Source organism: Cupressus sempervirens, chromosome 6 (assembly GCF_028749045.1).
Source record: "Cupressus sempervirens isolate cs-2001-9-10 chromosome 6, ASM2874904v1, whole genome shotgun sequence".
NCBI classification, from domain to species: domain Eukaryota; kingdom Viridiplantae; phylum Streptophyta; class Pinopsida; order Cupressales; family Cupressaceae; genus Cupressus; species Cupressus sempervirens.
In genome coordinates this window covers 387,964,286-387,985,262 of record NC_143123.1, presented here as the reverse complement: position 1 = coordinate 387,985,262, position 20,977 = coordinate 387,964,286, and the positions used below count along the sequence as shown (strand labels likewise).

The 20,977-nt window shown below is 36.3% G+C and overlaps 1 protein-coding gene across 4 annotated transcripts in view; it reads left to right on the top strand.

The window, feature by feature from the left end:
- Nucleotides 1-20,977, top strand: part of SEC8 (subunit of exocyst complex 8) — a 254,137-nt gene that overhangs the window by 12,364 nt on the left and 220,796 nt on the right. For all 4 annotated transcript variants that reach the window (XM_089788245.1, XM_089788243.1, XM_089788246.1 and 1 more), the window contains exon 3: nucleotides 15,354-15,566. In XM_089788245.1, coding sequence (XP_089644371.1) covers nucleotides 15,354-15,566 — 213 coding nt within the window. The remainder of the gene's footprint in view (nucleotides 1-15,353; nucleotides 15,567-20,977) is intronic.

Below are 20,977 nucleotides of genomic sequence, written 5' to 3'. Positions count from 1 at the left end.
TTAGATGATAAAAAAGATCACAAATTATAATTTTATTCATCAGGAATGAATTAGAAATGAAAGATTATAAATGGTACTAAGTATTCATCAGAGGATGAGATTTATTATTTATTATCTGTGCGCCAACGAATCATATTACAGTCTGTGCATCAATGAATCATATTATAATGCTGCAAGCATATGTGACAGCAAAACATGTTGTAACTTAGATATGAATCAGTTCTGACCTAAAAAATATTATATCAGAATTCTGTTAAGGATGAGAATCTTTATATGGTCTGATATATATATATTTGTTAATTATAGCGAAATAAGAATTATATATCACTTACACTGTATATATATATATATATATATATATATATATATATTTGTAATACATAAATTATAATATATACTTAGCTAATTCCTCAATCACTTGCTAATACAATTAAAAGGATTGGTTGGTGTCATGTAGGGAGAGGTAGAGTAAAACCTCACAATGTAGGAGGAAAACCTAAGATGGGATAAGAATGGGGTCTTAAAGCCTTTAGAGAGTGTACTTGTAGATTGGTGTCAAGCGCACTATGACAAGTAAATTCCCATCCATCTGTAAATTCTTTATTTGGAAGGTCAATGGTATGTTAGTCTTACAAAGAAAACTGTGTTGTTCAGCCTCTGAACAGATTGTCCAAGAATTTCTCATCTATCAACACAGTTGGAAAGCTTGATTTTTTTGGTTTCTCCAATGAGCTGATGGGTAGGTCATACCCCAAATTTCCATTCAGGGTATTTGGTATCCAAATTCTCTTTTGCAGGAATTTTGTCCAGAACCCTTTTTGTAGTTGTGCCATTATAAAGTGTCAGATCTCACATCAATTTTGCTATGCATATTTGAGAAATCCATAATTTTTTGATATATACCAGAAGGCTTTAAAAATTAAAATACTATCAAGTTAAAATATTGATAGGGTTAACAATGCATTTATATTATGTGGTAAAGAACATTACATTTGGAACACAAATCTCTAGAAATTCATGCGCCGATCACCATCTAATGAAAAATTTCATCAGGTAAAGGTTTCTTTCATTTTAGAGAATAGAGCGTATAAGCTTGATATTGGTCAATCTATCATATGCTAGAGCTGTTAATGTTTTGCCCAGAAATAAAGATAAACAGCAATAACATCAGAATAGAAGGAATGATGAATAGTAAGACACAAGAATTTATCCTGGGAAAACCCTCCAACTTGAGGGGAAAAACCCAGCCACACAATAAAGTCACTTTTTATTGAATAATCAGAAGTCTGAAATACAATATGCCAAAACACAAGGCTCAAGCTGCAGTAATATTCAGAAGCAGAAGATGCCAATATGTTATTTATATGTACTCCGCCTGAAGAATATATAAAATTGCCTTGACCCTTCATTATCTTGCTGTTGCAAAGTGAAGACCCCTTGGTTGTCTTGACTTTCAATGTCTTGACTCTTCAATGTTTTTGACTCTTCAATATTGACACATGATCTCTTCATTAGCCAACGATGAAAACTCTTCATGATCCTTAAAATATGTGGCTCTTCATATGAAAGTTCTTTTATAAATAAAGACTCTTCACAACTTCATCATATTAAAGGATTATATAATGCAGCAACAAGTATCTCAAATATAATGTTGATGCAATCACATGCACGCAGATATCTCCTACAACTACTAAACATCAACACTCCCTCTTAGCAAAGGAGATATCATATTTATATATCATGTCATCATGACAAACACAATGCCTACACCCTTGTGTGTCAACAATAAAATTTGTTCATATGATATTGCCATCTCAGCATGATGTTCACCATGACTATGCAAGAGCTAAGTCACGGAGTCTCACAGATGACTTTGACCATGGCTACTTCTAGAGGGTGGAACACGAGCTTTCACCTCAAACTTCTCTTGTAGAGAAGAATGCATTAACAAGGGATTGCACCACAATCTTCTCCCTTATAGAGAAGAATTCATTAGCAAGGGATTGCATGTCAAACTTTTCCCTCATAGAGAAGTACTCATTAACAACGGAGTGCACCTCGAACTTCTCCCTCACAAAGTAGAACTCATTAACAAGGGATTGCAACTTGAACTTCTCCTTCACAGAGAAGAATTCATTAACAAGGGATTGCACTTTGGACTCCTCCCTCATAGAGAAGAACTCATAAACAAGGGATTGCTCCTCGAACGTCTCCCTCAGAAAGAAGAACTCATTAAAGCACATAAAAGATCATTTGAATGTTGAGACTCCCTCTCATCCAAGACTCTCCCTCAGCAGAGACAACATACAACTTTGATTATCATGATAAATTAATTAACTCCAATATCGACCAAACAATAAGCTTTTGCTTTCCCATTGCTAGACGAGCTTGTTGGTTCTTTGGAAGGGACTTGATACTCTACTACACAAGCTCCCTCTGAATCTTATTGAGCCTTGAAAAGGACCCCTCTCTTCAGCTCATCAAGCTTTCCCTTGAATTCCGTCCTGGAAGCAGTTTAGAGAGATTAGTAATAGACAACTTATGCTTTAAAAAGAAATATACAGATTAATGCTAGAAGCATATATGATTCACTCTTTCATATGTTATTGCATGAATTAACTGCATACAATTTCATAATCAATATTCAGAGATATAATAAAAAAATACTCATCTCTTTATTGTTGATCGATTCAGCAAAACCCTTTCATATTTTATTTGTCATATCCCTTACAGTTCAATGGACCTGACTGCTACAAAAACATGCATCCTTATCTTATCCAATACTGTCTTAGAGAATCACATTAACATGGATATCCAACAAGTCATACAGTGGAAGATGCTTGTAATTGAAAAATAACACACCATTGTGATCCTTGACTAGCACATACAACAGTGATTTCACTCAATGGTCGATCACATGCGTATTCGACTGAAATGTATTACGCTCTAGCATTACCCATGATACTCAAAAAAAAGGTTTTCATCAAGAAAAGAATGATTATATCATAGAATGATCACAAAAAACTGCAGCAACTATGCTTGGCAGTATACTTTGCTAAAAGAATTAGCAAACATGAATTCCAGTGATTACAGTAGCAACGGATTCTTTTACCAAAAATCCCATTCAATACATACAGCAGGGAACCAAATGCTACAACAAGCACAGTGGAAAGATCATTGTACATATGCTGGAGAAACCATCGCAGGTATGCAGAAAGAAAGACCATATACAAGGAAATACCCAGGTATCCACGCAACAATAGATGCATCTCGAACTAGTGAAAGCAAGAACCACTTTCTTGAGAAATAGCTACCACTGTCATTCTGATCTTGATGTTGCTTAAACCGGCTTTGATACAATGTTAATGTTTTGCCTAAAATAAAGAGAAACAAGAATAACATCAGAATAGAAGCAATTATAAACACTAAGATACAACAATATATCCTAGGAAAATCCTCCAACTTGAGAGGAAAAACCTAGCCACACAGTAAAATCACTTTTTATTGAATAATTAGAAGTATGAAATACAATAGATCCAAACACTAAGTGCATACTGCAGTAATATTCAGAAGCATAAGATGTCAATATGTTTTAATAAGAACTCCTCCTGAAGAATATATAAAATTGCCTTGACCCTTCATTATGTTTCTATTACAAAGTGAAGACCCCTTTGTTGTCTTGACCTTTCATTGCCTAAACTCTTTGGTGTCTTGACTCTTCAATATATACGCATGGTCTTTTCATTAGCCAATGCTGAAGACTCTTCATGTTCTTAAAAAATGTGGCTCTTCATATGAAAGATAGTTTAGAAATAAAGATTCTTCACAGCCTCGTCATATTAAAGGATTAGATAATGCAATAGCAATGTAATGCCCCCTTTATCTGGTACATTAAAAATTGATAGGCCAATCCCATATATGACCTTTGAGGACTTAATACAGAATTATTAAGTCAATTTTAATTAGAGAGTGAAGAAGAGATGAGTTGGCTTGAGGGATAGGGATGAGAATATAGATGCTGAAGAGTCACATGTTGGGTCTTTTAAAGGAGGAGGAGAAGCTCATTTGGTTATGCTTGGTTTATGATTCAGATTTCAGATTCTCTCTTGAGAGAGTTATTTGGAAAGCTTCAGCTTGTAATGTCGCAGTCATAAAACAAATGTATTTAATTAAACCTTGTTAATGGGCCAATTGATTTAATATATCTCGGATCCATTTTTAATTTATTTGTTTCTGTAGGTAGGTGTGGTCGTCATCTATCTTTGTACACCCTTGGAAGGTTTACCCGATGGGTATTTAAGCACGACATGTAGGTAGTCGTAGGTATGCATTTTTGGATTATTTCTTTGTACCGCGAATTCCTATTGGAGTTTTGGATTGTTTGCCATTTCGGATGTGAAAGACCTTCCCTGTTTGGCTTGTGCAGTTCTGGTGGGATTCAACTCTCACCCTATTCCGGTGATGCATGTAATACTTCACTCGGATCTAGCAAATCAGAGCACCATCTTTGGCAAATACTAATTGAAGGTTATTTGTGTTCTAGTCTCCATTATTGTTTGGTTCTATCTGATGAATTTGGATCTCTAAGTTTAGATTGCATGATTGAGATTTCCATACTTCAGGAGAATAGACAAACCAGAACTATTTACCACCATACAGCTCTGTCCTTCACCACCGTACGGCCCTGTCTTTTACCACTGTATTACCTTGTCCTTCACCACCATACGACTTTGTCCTTTACCACCGTACGACCATGTCCTTTATTATTGTATGGCCATGTCTTTCACCACCGTACGACCCTGTTCTTTACCACCGTGCTGCCCTGTCCTTTACCATTGTACGACCCTGTCCTTTTCCACCGTACGAACTATTTTGACTGCCACCGTACAACTTGTCCTTGCCCGTATGACCTGCCGTGGCCACTGTACGGACCATTCTTATTGCTGCCATACGGTTGAACACTAACTCTACATGCCAATTCCCTGATCGTACACCTCCTAGCCTCTCTCTTCCCCACCATACGGCCCATTTCAGCAACTTGGCATAGTGGAAATTAGAGGTCACAAAAGATAAGAGTATCATAGTGTCTACTACTGGGAAGCTGAACATTACAGTGGTATTAGAGCTTTTGATCTTGCTAGCCTGTGGAAGTGAATGCAAGTTCATAATCAAAGGAGAAGGTGGAATAACTCTATTGGTAGAATGGTAGATCATCAAGATCCTACGACAGAACTCATGAATCTTTAAGAGAGCTCAATAGAAACTAAAATACAAATCAACAAAACCCAAAGGCTGATGCAGGAAACTCTACAAAAATTATCCGAGGGAAAGACAATAGGAGAACAAAATGGGCATAGTGACGACTTGGTTTTGGGGAGGACAAATTTTTAATCCTCTTGCTCTTGACCCTCAATACCTATCTTCCTTCCAAGGACGGAAGCACCACACAAAGAAAGAGAGCCCACTTTTCAGGAAATGCAAGAAAAACTTCGGGAAGATTGGCAGAACGCAAATATGGAAGATGATATATCTTACAGAGACTATGTTGATCTAAGAATGAGATATTCTGTCTCAAGAGAAAGATCGGATAGGTAAACTTATCAACATTCGATGGATTTGGAGCCATTACTGCACAGTCACGGGTTCTGAAGGCAGATACTTCCAACTCAATCCGATGCCTGAAGAGGAAGTAATCAAGTTCGCAGCACTTCATCTCAAAGGAGTGGCTCATGAGTGGTGGCATCATGGATTGGTCACTCTCGGTCACGACCAAGTAACCTCTTATGTCGAGCTCACTGAGAGACTAATTGACCGTTTCGATGGGAAGAATCCTGACCTAAACTTCAAAGATCTAGCTCAGCTAAGGCAAACAGGCATAGTAGACAATTACATCACTGAGTTCCAAAGGCTATTGATATTAGTCACAGACATTTTTGAAAGACGTCAAATTGTGTTATTCATGGATGGGCTGAGAGAGCCTTTGAGAGGCTGGATCAAAGGGTTCAACCCATATGCACTCAATGAAGCTATTAAGAAGGTGTGTGACATGGCCGCATCTTCCTCCAAAACTCAAGCAGCTACACCAACACCATTCCCCCAAGAAGACAAAGACAAGGAGCCAATTCAGAAAAAACCTCAGTTTGATGAAGATTCTTGGCAAGAGCTCTAGAGGAAAAGCCTTTGTTTCACATGCAAAGAACCATGGGGACTTGGTCATCGTTGCCTTGGGAAGGGAAAGATTCATTACATTGAGGTGATTCCTGATGACGACAAAGGACAAATACCTGTAGCGACTGATGAGGAAATAACCCAACAAGAGAGAATAAATGCCTTGATACAAAAAGGGGATTCCATTGCTACCCTCACTACAGTGACTGGAAGTGGTATCTTCAGGGTTCGTGGCACTCTTCACGGAAAATGAGTCCCAATCATGATTGATAGTAGCGCCACACTCAATTTCATCAATTCATTTTTGGTCATTAGTAAAGGCTTGTGTGCAGTTGAGCATGGGGGATTTGAGGTTAAGGTTGCAGGAGGAACCCTGTTACCTTCCACTTATGTGATCCCACAACTACAAATTTCCATGGGAAAGTATACCATGACAAATGATTTCTTTTTCATAGATTTGGTTGATATTGATATCATATTAGGCATCTAGTGGTTGGAAACTCTTGACCAGTACACCCAAAGTTTCAAAATGATGGACTTTTCATTCGAGACGGATGGCAAGAAGGTGTTGCTAAGAGGAATGTCAAATAAAGGATTGAGGGAAGTCACAATCAAGAAGATGGAGGCCATTTTAAAACATGATTTGATCCCAGACGTTGCAAGTAAAAACATGGCAGTCAACACCTTTCCCTATTCCTTGGATAATTGGTGGGCCCATCTATTGGTCGAGTACTCCAAGAACACTTTTGCATGTCAGTTGATGGGTGGCTATGTACAAAGTTATTGATGACATCATTTACTTCAGTGATAAGATCTACTTAGTACCTGACTCGGAACTGAAAAAGCTAATTACGGAAGGTTTTCTACAACCGGATTTGCATTTGCTCGAGGACAAGAAAATTTTGGGACGGGAGGATTGTAATGTCTCTGTCATAAAATAAATGTATTTAATTAAACCTTGTTAATGGGCTGATTGATATAATATATCTCGGACCCATTTTTAATTTATAGGTAGTGTGGTTGTCGGCTATCTTTGTACATCCTCAGAAGGTTTACCCGATGGGTATTTAAGCACAACATGTAGGTAGTCGTAGGTATGCATCTTTGGATTATTTCTTTGTACAACGAATTCCTGTTGGAGTTCTGGATTGTTCGTCATTTTGGAAGTGACAGACCTTCCCTATTTGGCTCGTGCAGTTTCGGTGGGATTCAACCCTCACCCTATTCTGTTGATGCATGTAATACTTCGCTCGGATCTAACAAATTGGAGCACCATCTTTGGCAAATACTAATTGAAGGTTATTTGTGTTCTAATCTCCATTATTGTTTGGTTCTATCTGATGAATTTGGATCTCTAAGTTTAGATTGCATGATTGAGATTTTCGTACTTCAAGAGAATAGACAAACCAGAACTATTCACCACTGTACGGCCTTGTCCTTCACCACAGTACGACCCTGTCCTTCACCACCATACGACCTTGTCCTTTACCACAGTATGACTCGGTCCTTTTCCAACTGCCACTATACAACTTGTCCTTGCCACTGTACGGTTTGCCTTGGCCATCGTACTGACCATTCTTACTACCGTTTACTGATGAACACTAACTCTACATGCCAATTCTCTGACCATATACCTTTTGGCTTCTCTCTTCCCCACTGTGCGGCCCATTTCAGTAACTTGGCACAGTGGAAATTAGAGGTCACAAAAGATAAGAGTATCATAGCGTCTACTACTAGGAAGTAGAACATTACGCAGCTGTCATCCAACGTGAGGACGTAAACGCTTGTGCCGGTAGACAGTGGACACAAACCCATTGTCCATGGAGATGTCACATCAGGTGTCTAGCATGTGCTTAAGATAAAATCGGGTCAATATCCATTTGGGATTCTCCAGTGGTATTAGAGCCTCGAGCTTGCTATCCTATTGGGTATAGCCAGAATTTTGATCAAAACTTAGTTGTAGATATACAAAGAGTGTTTGAGTTACGCAGTTCTGAAATTTCTATCAGAGATAGTTTTAGCATAATGGTTTTATCAGAGAGAAAATTTCAGGAAACAAGAAGAATAATAATGTCAAATCTGTAGAAGCATCTAAATATACAAGCGATAACTTCCTCTCGTTCTAAGTCGTATTTCTTATCGGGAAAGCATAACTGTTTGTGAATAGAGGAGTTTTTCTTTCAAGAGATTGGATTGCACAGACACAAGAGACTTGCTGCTATTGTTGAATCTAATTTGAGAATGGTGGTGGTTGTGAACGACACTTTCCTTGTAATGGTGAGGAATTAGTTGTGTCTGTGTTAATCAAAGATTGGGTAGCATGAACCTTTGAAAGACTTCTAATGAAGATGTATATTACTGTTGTGGCAAATTCACCCCTGTGCATATGCAAAGGTCAAGACTGTAGAAAGTATTTGCCGTGAATAAATTTATCATCTCGGTAATATTAGTGTAACTGAGTTTGTTTGTATTGCATGGCAATTTGTTATTTGGTTTCTATAAGCCTATGCAAACATTATTATCTGCTAGGTGTCTGGAATTATTTGTTTAGAGCCGAGTCTCATATTTTGCAGTGAAGAAAGTTGGCCGAGGTTTTAACTTCCTACAACACATTAATATCAGTGGAACAAAACATTGTGGCCAAGATTTTTTGTCAGTTGCAGTTAGTTCATGATAACCTCTAGACTGGGTTGGTATCGACATGGACTTCTCCATGCCAAAAAGCCAGAGAAGATTATAAGATGTTGATCAATCTTGTTTAGACTCCACATTGAGGGTTGAGTCGTCTATGTACGAACAGTCTCTAATAGCCAACTAATTATCTGCTTACAAGAATATTACAATGCTCCTCTCCATACTTCCGACTGCAATATAAAGTTCTTAAATTTTTGAAGATTATTGTGGGATGTTGATTTACACTTCCCATTGTTGTGAACGAAGTTTTCAGGTAGTGGAATTATGGTGAGAAACATTTAACGATAGAGTGGTAGCTGGGTCTCTACCAATGAATAGGATCAACGTCCATCTTTATATCCTCAGTCTTCACCAAAATAAGTATGGTCAGATGAATCTCGTTGTCAGGATAAGAGGGGATCAACAATTTTTAAATTAGAAGAAAGTTAAGTAACACTCCTGCCACAAAATATTTAAATTAGAATCATAGTTGTGAGGGTGTGACCATATTGGGAAAATCTTAAGTTGCACAAATATGTATTACACAAATTCTATAATTGCCGTTGGGGAATGACTATTCCATGCAAAATATTTGGAATATATTTTACACTGTGTCGGGCACTTATGGAAGCGTAATGCTTTTGGAAGTCACATTCACTGCCAGAAATTATTACGGGATTATGGTTTGGATTTGTGCAATGGACGAGCGTTACTGGCTAGAGTAACAGTTCATGAAAGGATTCTAGAATCATTGCAGCGATTTGGGCAATCATCAACACTAACAGACAAAGAACACTTCATCAAATGTGTGGGACACAATATCGAAGAAAGAAGCATAATGAACATGAGGTTTAGAGGGTGTATTCGCAATCATGTGTTGTAACACATCCACATAGAAACATCAGCAGGTCTCTTAGCACAAACATCGAATGGTGGCTTGAGTCTCCTTAGTCACGATACCCACTTCAAAGGTTGTGCATTGAAACTCCTATCGAGAAGAACTTCTGTTGTGTTGTGATTACTGCAAGTGTTATTTCTAGCAGATGGACATAGGAGTGATGAATGGCTTATGACTTCTAGTGGGCCATACTTCCGGCGAATTCATCTGGAATGATTACCGGGGGTACTGATCAATTGATGCAAAAGATGGTGGAATAATTTGTAACCACTCATTTACATTTGTTCCTTTAATGCGTTAATCACGTATGAGAGTGCCCTCATCAGTTACAACAGTCTGGAAAATGTTTCAGTAACAATCATTGACCTACCAATTGAGATTGGAATAGAAATTAACAGGCTTTACAAGCATCTTGAGCTGTGCATCTAGAGCAATATTAGTGGACAATTTCCAAGAAAGAGCCAAACTATGGTACCTCAGACATCCATTTCTGAACATGTGCAGCGTTGAATGAGTTATTGCCTGTTTTATGAGTGCACGAGTTAGACATAAGGTTGTTTGATTATTTGTCTGAACGACAACTTGTGTTTATATGACAAATAAAAGACTTGTGTAGAAGCAAATGTTATCGCCATCAAGCAACAAAATGGTTTCAAGATTGGCTGAGAAAAATCTGGATAATGCAATTACCTGGATAGTACTAGGGAAGATTGGAGTTATTGGAAGTCTTGAAAATTGAGGTGGTCTTTGGACAGGATAGGGATCCTAGAGTTATATTGGATCAAAGCTGTGGTTGAGAGCCATTCTTTGCAGGCTGGAAGATCCCTTTAGTCATTCTAAAATAGGTTGGGACACATCAAGTTTTGATCTAGTGACTATTGTTCATTTAGGCAGTTGAATCTTCGACTGATATATTAATTGCAAAGCTGAGTAGGGCTTGTGCTATGTTACAATATTGAAACAAATATGTTGATTCTGTTTGGTAAATTGGTTGCTTAATAAATCTGGGACTGCATGTCATTACATATGAAGAGTTGCAGGCAAGATCTTGAAAACAAGTTTGAATTAAAAAAAAAACATCATATCAGTCTCTTTGACAGTTTGGTTTTGTTTGAGAAAGAAATTGCAGCCAAACCTTAACTTGGGTATTCCATATGGAGAAAATACACGACTTGGAAAAAGTTAGGAAAGATATGGTTAATCTTCAGCAACAACTGGCTCAAAATTTCCAAATCGATATAAAGGCAGAGATCCTAGACATATATGAGGAGTATAACAAATTTTCTCCACAAGTGCAAAAAGAATTACCCTTCATTGATTTCATGGATTTCCATCCAAAGCTTCAAAACAAGATTGATATGGAAAAAAATATGTTTTTTGAATTGGCCTAGGACCTCCTTGCAAAAGACGGGCAAAATTTTGTATGAGGGGTTTTCAGCAGACCAAAACCAGCTGATAGACGATCTTGAAAAAGAAGGGCAATCAACTACCAGTGATTCACGACCTTCTCATGATCATGAAGATGTTAATTACAACATAAGTCTCTTGATTGGTAGTATGGAGGTAGGGGTTTCTTGCGGGGCTGCCTACACTAGTATTCTTGATGGGCATGTTGATAACACTTTGTCCAATCACCCAATGATAGGGACTCAACTCTTTTGTGAGCATTGATGCTGACTTTGATTCAGATCTACGGATCTCTACATATGATACAGATATGTATGATGAAACACTTTCTCCCACCTCTTATGCATTCGACTTATCTCATACACCTACAAGTTCACCTCATTTAGAGAGTCAAATGAAAGTAACTGAACCTAATATTATTGCAGCCTTAGTACACTTCGACGACATTTATGGGATGTTTGAAAAACACCTTTGGAAGGAACACATGAAGTGGAAACAAAGGGGAGTTAAAGAGGAATATCCACAGCTATTAATAATAAAGGAAGGGCTGAAGACTATGAAATCAGATTAGCTACGTCTTCTTTCAGATCGTGATCACCTCTTTGACCTTGCAAAGATTTATTCAGAAGCGTTGAGGGAGAAGGAAGCAGAAGTTGATGTATGTACATATGAGCTCATGAATGCCAAGGACACCTTTGAGGTTGCTTTAGTGACATTTCATAAAGCAGAGAATTAGAAATTAGTTTTGGCATGCTCTAATTCAACCCAATATTCAGATATGATTGTTGAGGGGGTTTTTAGTGATGGATGTCATGAGGGTTGATTAGGTTGAGTAGGATTCATGCACTTCTAGTGGGAAGATTGCACTATGTGATGAGCCAGTGATGGAGGTTAAGGTTATGCAGTGTGACTATACTGTGGGGAGTGCTCGTCACTTTCCATTTGATCCACATGGAGAGGATTTGATGAGACATAGGCACGGGTTGACTTAGAGATTGTATAATCCATTATGGAGTGAAGGTTTGCCAACTTTGAAAGATGGTATTAGAGGATGCAAGTATTTGAAGTTGTAGATACCTTCATTGGTTTGTATCTCCTTATGGACGATGATGGCACAATCATTGATTTTGGTCAGGAGTTCTAGATTGATAATTGTTACAACCAAGAGGTTGCTGCCTTGACAAAGGGACATAACATTGATTACAAATCAGCCTTGGATAGAGATGTGGCGAGCAATATAGCTAGGGTGCATATAGTGAGAGGGGCAACGTTGTGGCAGTTGAGCAGCTCGGGTACTCCACCCACTATGGGCACAAAGCAACAAGATAGTACAGATAGTTGGGAAGGTGGATGGCCCTTTTGTTTGTGGGATCCAAGAGGAATATTCTCGTGGTGCGTAATGTTTCCAGGAGTTGGTTGGCACACAGTTGAGTTCCCACAATTATTTGACCATAGTGGTGCTTGTGATCTCAATTGGAGTGAAATTCTTAGTCGGATTGAGGATCTTTTTTTATATGATGGTAGCACACTTCAGTTTGTTCTGATTGAACATGTACATGGGATGGTTTGGGATCCTGGCATTAGCACGCTTGATGTATTGTTATCAGAGGAAGATGGTGAATGGCTTTGCAGTTCTTGGTCTTTCGTTCATATTACAACAACACACCGGGTTGTCAAAGCATTATTCATGATGTTGATTTGGGATCTCCGTATCATGGTTGCATGCTTGCAATTGTTTGAGGGAAAACAATCTCGAGAGGGGAGGATTGTAATGTCCCCTTTTATTGGGACATTAAAAATTGATAGGCCAATCCCATATATGACCTTCGAGGACTTAATACAGAATTATTAAGTCAATTTTAATTAAAGGAGAGTGAATAAGAGATGAGTTGGCTTGAGGGACAGGGATGAGAATACAAAAGTTGAAGAGTCACAGGTTGGGTCTTTTAAAGGAGGAGGAGAAGCTCATCTGGTTATGCTTGGTTTATGATTCAGATTTCAGATTCTCTCTTGAGAGAGTTATTTGGAAAGCTTCAGCTTTCATCTAGCGTGAGGACGTAAACCCTTGTGTTGGTAAACAGTGGATGCAAACCCATTATCCGTGGAGACGTCACATCAGGTGTCTCGCATGTGCTTACGGGTTCTTTTCTTGGTATTCCAATATGAGTGTAAAACTATGTTTAAGACTAATTGTAAAACTGTGTTTAAGATTGGACTTTTGAATGCTACATATTTTAAGATATTTTATGAGAATCTACTGGTTTATATTGTTGGTTTATAATGCATCTTCATATGTTTATGTTCTGAGAATAATCTTGAGATAAAATCGGGTCAATATCCATTTGGGATACTTCAAGCAAGTATTTCAAATATAATGCTAATGCAATCACACGTACACAGATATCTCCTGCTGCTACCAAACCTTAACAATAGCATTGTTGTCTGAATGAAATCCTTCTCAAATATTGAACTCAAATTGTAGTTTATAAGAAAAGTGCCACAATCATTTTCAGAAAATCAATAGAACTCTTATTAATTGAAGTTTTTTGCATGGATTCTCTTGTGTTGTTATGCGGAATTTTGATTGCAGAAACAGCTCTTATCTTCCTCTTATCAAGTCTATATTTCTATGAAAGGAAATGAGTACAATAATTGAAACTTTGTTTACCCTGTTGAGGGATCAGTTTGAGCTGTATATGCATGCTTCCCAAGACTGTCTACATTTCTAGTTGAGCAATAAGTGTTTTGATCAGTTGCATTGCCTTCAATTTTAAATGGATTTTGTTGGTGTTTTTCATAAGGATTCTCCAAATATACCATTAGCTAATTGAAAGTAATAGGGTGTTTGCTCGGAAATAATAGAAACTCAACAACACATCAACCTTTCATATACATCTGTTCTTTGACTAGTAATATAAACTTGCATAAAATAGATTGCTTTAAAGTTACCATCTAAAAGCCTCTTCTACATCGAAACTGCAATCCTAAGCATAAAATATTAGCGAAGTTCCCTGAAAATACTGGTAAGCGGATATAGTAACATTGACTTAAAAACAAATCCTCTTGTGAGTGTTAATGAAGAAAGGAAAGAAGCAGAGTCTTTTGAGGAAATGAAACTGATCAAGTCAGTGCAGATCATAATTCTCCCATCGGAGGCAGCTCACCATTACACTTTGTCATAGTACCCTAGCTTGTTTGTCGTGAGAAATTTAACTTTGCAACTGTTCTTGCTCTCTGGCTGTGGCTACTTTCCAGAATTTGCTAACGTGCATGATCAAATTATATCTGGCTTGGTGTTTTCTTATTTTTAGTTATGCTAAGGTGATTCGGACTCCCTGCAGAGAACCATTATGCACCTGTAGATTAATGTTCGGGTAGTGCATCCATAGGTGAATCGGTTGATGGGTTGTGAAGATAAGTGCTGTGGACCATAGACATGAATCGATGGAAGTTTTTAAATTCTTGTAATACTTTAGCTAGCATTTCAAATGCATTGTTTCAGGTTTATACTACCTTTTTGTCTGCATAGGGTATATCAAACAAACAACTTGTTCGAGGAATCTGGCGTGCAATGATGGCTTCCTAACATCAGTGTATGATAATGTCAAACCAGTCTTAGGGATGTCATTGGGACTGTAGCATATCAGTTTTTAACAATCAAAGCCAAAAATCCCATGAAGACAAAGTTAATATTGATCTATTAACAATGTCTTATAGAATGCTATAGTTTCCAGTCAGTTCCTCTAGAGGGTCACACATTATTTTGTTGAAATCTCCTTGCATGGTTTAACCAACCATCATCTTGTCCAGATATAATAACCTATTAATCCTTTTTTATATATTACTATACTGGGCTGTTGCATAATCTCTACAATGCAAATCTTTGGTTGATATAAAGTGCTTTTTCGAGGGTAATCTAGTATCATTTCTAAAAACTTTATGGGAAATAAATATTTACATGACTCTCTATTTGTATGTTATATTAGAATGACTCATGTAGCTTCCAGAGATATTCTATTTTTGAATTGTGATTTTTGTTTTATTTTTACATCATTTTTAGGGATCTAATAAAAAAACTAAGATGTGCCAAGTCTAGAACTGCATATACCTTACGTATTATTTTTATTTGACATTTGTTAGTCATTTGAATACTTATGTCTCACTTGCAGTCATCAGTGGTCCTAAGTTTCTACTACTGTGTTTGCAGCATATAAAATCAGAGCTAGCAACAATAGATGATGGGTGGAAGGTGGCAAGGTTTGATTCTTTGCCCTATGTTGTTCATATACTAACATCAAAGGACAGTGAAGGGGAGATTGAGGCTTTGAAGGAGCGGAGTGATATCATTGAGGATGTTGTTGATGAAGTCGTCCATGGTTATCACAATGGCTTCAACAAAGCTATTCATAACTATTCTCAGGTTATCTTTTCCTCATGATGTTGTGCAGACTTTTACTACTTGATACCTATAAACACAGTGAACTCTTCTTAAATGGATATTTGGAAAGGTTTATTGGTTTCAACCTCTGGAAGTTACTTCTTGGTCGCTGAATTAAAAAAATTCTTACAAAGATTTCTGGAACAAATTGGTTGTAGACTCCTATTATAGGCAAGCCATTTCACTTTTGAGATACATGATATTGTCCATGGAAGGACCATGATAGCTTTATTTATAAACAGATACTTGTGAATTTGGTTTCACTCTTTTTTCAACTCTCCATTTATACTCGTGAAGAATGCAATGCTTTTCTTCTTGGTTGAACACTGATGTAAAATACAAATTAAATTAATGTATATCACTTTCTGCACGGAATCCAGTGAAGGGTACTATAAAATGTATTGATGTCGTTTGGTTGTAGACTCCTACAGGCAAATTATTTCGCTTTTGAGATACATGATATTGTCCATGGAAGGACCATAGTAACTTTATTTATAAATAGATACTTGCAAATTTGGTTTCACTCTTTTTTCAATTCTCCATTTATACTCATGAAGAATGCAATGCTTTTCTTCTTGGTTGAACATTGATGCAAAATGCAAATTATATGTATGCATATCACTTTTTGCACAGAATCCAGTGAAGGGCACTGTAAAATGTATTGATGTCAATTGCATTCTTTGACTAGTGGGTAGTCTGTGCTGAATCTTCTCTGTAAATGCTTTCAAATTTAATTCTGTCAATATTTGAATTTGAGATGCTTTGACTCTTTCTGCATTGAAATACAAGTTGCATTTAATTATGTCATGCAATGATTCTGATATGGTACTTTCACTGATTTTGCATGAATCATTTGGTTCTTATGATTTTTGGAGCTTTACATTAACGATACATTTCCAATAACAAAGTGGAAGATTGGTTCTTTCAAGCTGTTTGTATTGAAAATGACCCATGGATTCAAAGTGAATTAAAATAATTATTAAGACAAAAAAGCAAACAGTGAAAAGTTAGAAATTTTTGATCCTTGCTGGATTGGGAAAAACAAAGGGAAAGGGTTATTACTTTTATTGATAAGAGAAGAATATTGATGATCTGATAAAATGCTGTTTGGCAATGCTGAATCTCTTACATATCTGTCCATTTGTCTGGAGCAAAATAAGATACAGTATTCCTTACCTTTATTGTGCTGCTTCTGCTGCAGGTTATCATCTCTAGGTAGTTGATTCTTATAAATAGGATACTTGTGACTCCTGCATGCTTTAATTAATGTGTACTGCATCAATCTCTTCTGAGTTTCCATTTGTCTAACTTGATTATTAGAATTATTTTAGTATCTTAGGTTCTTGCTATTTTTAGCTCGGTCTTCTAGAACCTTAGTTAATGACCATTTAGGCTTTCTTATTAATTTGCATGTTTGGTTCTTTATTTAGACATTTTTGTTTATGCTATTATTAGCGTTTGCAAACCCTATTTAAGAGTGCTTTGTTAATACAATTTATTTATTTGTTTTTTCCCAATTTCATGGTAGCATAGCAAATTTTCTGGGAGATTATTTTTTCTGTAATTCATGTTTGAAAACACCAAAGGAAAAATAAATTAAAATCTCATTGATCACTTGTATATAATTTGCAACCATTTTATAACATCACTGTAATTGTTGGTTAACGTATTTGGTTCTTTTCATGGCTAAAGTTTCAGATAGTAGTGATGATGATGAAATGGTCTATATTGCTGTTAAAGATGAATCTGATGATGGACAAGATAAAATGACACTTATCTCTCATGTTAGCAAAAATGATACATGGATTTTTGATAGTAGTTGTTCTCATCACACAACTGGTGATAAAACAAAGTTTGAACATATGGAACATTATGATGGTGGAAGTGTAAGATTTGGAAATAATGAACCATGTTGCATAAAAGGAAAAGGTTATATCTCACTAACCAATGAACTTAGATGTGATAATACTTATTGGGTTGAAGGACTGAAGCATAAACTACTGAGTGTGGCATAGTTGAATAACATTGGATTCAAGGTAGAATTCAAAAACGGAAAAGCCAAGTTGCTAGATGGAAAGGGAAATCTAGTTGGGTTTGGTAACCAAACAAAAGGTAACCTATTCTACCTAGATCTTAGTGAAAGTTCATGTTTCATTGCAAGTAGAAGAAAACTGGTTATGGCATAAAAGGTTGTGTCATGCGAACTTTGATAACCTGATCAAGATAAACAAAAACAAAAGAGTGAGAGGTATTCCTAGTTTGAGGAAACTTGATATGGGTCTATGCAAAAATTGTCAAATTGGTAAGATGTGCAAGACAAGTTTTAAGAGCAAGAACTATCATTCTGAAGAAGTCTTGGAGCTGGTTCATATAGACCTTTGTGGACCTATTAGGACTGAGAGCTACAATGGAGATAAGTGCTTTATTTTATTTGTTGATGCTTATTCTAGGATGATGACAGTAATGTATCTGAAAGATAAGTCTGAACCTTTTTAAAAGTTTAAGTGGTTTTCGGCTAGAGTTGAGAAAGAAACATAAAAGAAGCTTAAGTGTTTGAGATCAGATAGAGGAGGTGGATTCATCTCTAATGAATTCTGCACTGAGAAAGGAATCAATAAGGCAAGCTAGGTTACTGAGAGGGGAGGGGTGAATTAGGAACCAACAAAATTCTAACTCACTTCACCAATTAATCCTTCATATATTATTCTGATCTAATTGCATACATGAAAGAATGAAAGCAATAAAACATTCATAACACTTTGACACAAGATGTGACCCAAAAACCTTCCAAATAGAAAGTAAAATTGGGGTGGGGATAATACCCACAAGCTTTAGTACTGCAGTATAAAGTTGACCTGTTAAGGCTTAGAATTGAACACTTCTGGTGATCTGCCTTGTTAGGAGCAATAAGGACTATTAAGTCCACCTTGTTAAACATACAGTGAAGTATGCACTCTGTTAGGAGATTTAGCAAAAGACTATTAAGTCCACCCAGTTAAAGGATTTGACTGATGCACCTGTTAGAATGAATCAATGGCTGATCTCTGATTTGCAACTTTGATTTGCTGAATGAGATTCCTTGAATTGCAATGATCACCTTGCTGTGATAGATAAATCTCTACTATCCCTTATACTGCTTGTAGCCTTCTTCAGTTCACACTCATATATTCCATATTTCTTCATATTGACACACTTGGATATGATACAATGATTTACATATATGTCAATCCAAATTATTACCTTCTAGAGTCAGCTACAATACCATATTCATCATAATTCACAAAGTTGGCCCAACTATTGTAACTTGGGTTCTAAAGACAACTCGGTGATGTTCTGACACTCGGTTGAAGTTAAAGCTTGGTCCATACTGATCACTTCGAGTAGCACGAACTTGGTTAGCACTGCGTGACTTGGTGAATACCGAAAAATTTGGTAGATGCTGAATCACTTGATTGACACTGCATTGACTCGGTCAACACTAGATTCTCCTCGTTAACACTGTGAGCTTGGTAGACACTATAAAACTTGGTTAACACTACAAAGCTCGATTAACACGAAGATCTTCATCACTTGTACAGGATAGCTCAGTAGACTCTGCTACGCTTGGGCAATACTGTAAATTGTCTCTGATGCTCGGTAGACACTGTGAACTGTCTGTTTAGCTTGGTAGCAACTGAAACACTTGGTAACACTGCTGGAAGAATGATAAGCTCGGTAGCAAATGTAGAGCTCGGTAGCAATGTAACCAACTGACTAACTGTTAAGTCACTAATAGACAAATTGACCTTAATGTCAACACATTTGTCTGGAAAAAAATAAGATACAATATTCCTTACCTTTATTGTGTTGCTTCTGCTGCAAGTTATCATCTTTAAGTAGTTGATTTTTATAAATAGGATACTTGTGATTCATGCATGCTTTAATTTATGTGTAATGCATCAATCTCTTTTGAGTTTCCATTTGTCTATTTTGATTATTAGAATTATTTTAGTATCTTAGGTTCTTGCTATTTTTAGCTTGTCCTTCTAGAACCTTAGTCAATGACCATTTAGGCTTTCTTATTAATTTGCATGTTCAGTTCTTTATTAAGATGTTTTCTTTATTTAGACTTTTTTTTTAATGCTATTCTATTTAAGAGTGCTTTGTTTTTTTTTTTTTTTTTTGATCGGTAAGAGGCCGGAGCCAAGATTAATTACTATTTTTATTAAGCACGGGTAGGTTCAAACCCAAGACCTCTTCGATAAGAGGCTCACTATTTACCGTTGTGTTGTAGGCTCTTGTCTATTTAAGAGTGCTTTGTTAATACAATTTATTATTTTGTTTTTTTCACAATTTCATGGTAGTAGAGATAATTTTCTGGGAGATAATTTTTTTGTAATTCATGTTTGAAAACACCAAAGGAAAAATAAATTGAAATTTCATCAACCACTCGCAAATAATTTGCAACCATTTTATAACATCACTGTAATTGTTGGTTAACGTATTTGGTTGTTTTCAAATATGTTTCATAGAAAATGGATGATGCTATGAATTTCAAACATCTACTAGAGGTTTTATATTCATGAATTTAATTATCAGCAAAATGATTACTGTAGGATTGTGCTTACCATAACATACCAATGTGATTATTAGAAAATTGTTAGTATCTTAGATTCTTGCTATATTTAGCTCGTTCTTCTAGAGCCTTAGTTAATGACCATTTAGGCTTTCTTATTAATTTGCATGTTCAGTTCTTTATTTAGATATTGTCTTTATTTAGACATTATTGTTTATGCTATTATTAGCGTTTGTAGACTCTATTTAAGAGTGCTTTGTTAATACAATTTACTATTTTGTTTTTTCACAATTTCATGGTAGCAGAGCAAATTTTCTGGGAGATTATTTTTTCTGTAATTCATGTTTGAAAACACTCGAGGAAAAATAAATTAAAATTTCATTGACCACTTCCAAATAATTTGCAACCATTTCATAACATCACTGTAAATGTTGGTTAATGTATTTGGTTCTTTTCAAATATGCTTCATAGAAAATGGATGATGCTATGAATTTCAAACATCTGCTAGAGGTTTTATATTCATGAATTTAATTATCAGCAAAATGATTAGTGTAGGATTGTGCTTACCATAACATACCAATGTGATGCTCTTAGTTAATTAATCGAGAAGCATTTGTGCCTATAGGTGGAATGTATTCCTTTTTCTTTTTTACTTAGTTTCCATGTGTATCTGCATAATGCCTGCTATTTATCATTGCTCAAAATTGAGTATTTTCAACTTTCTACCTTTATATTCTTATCAGATTATCTTATCATTTTGAAAGTCGAACAATAATATTATCTATTTTTGGATGTCTTTTCCTTATATTATCTAGACACTGGCAGCTTCTTGAGGTAT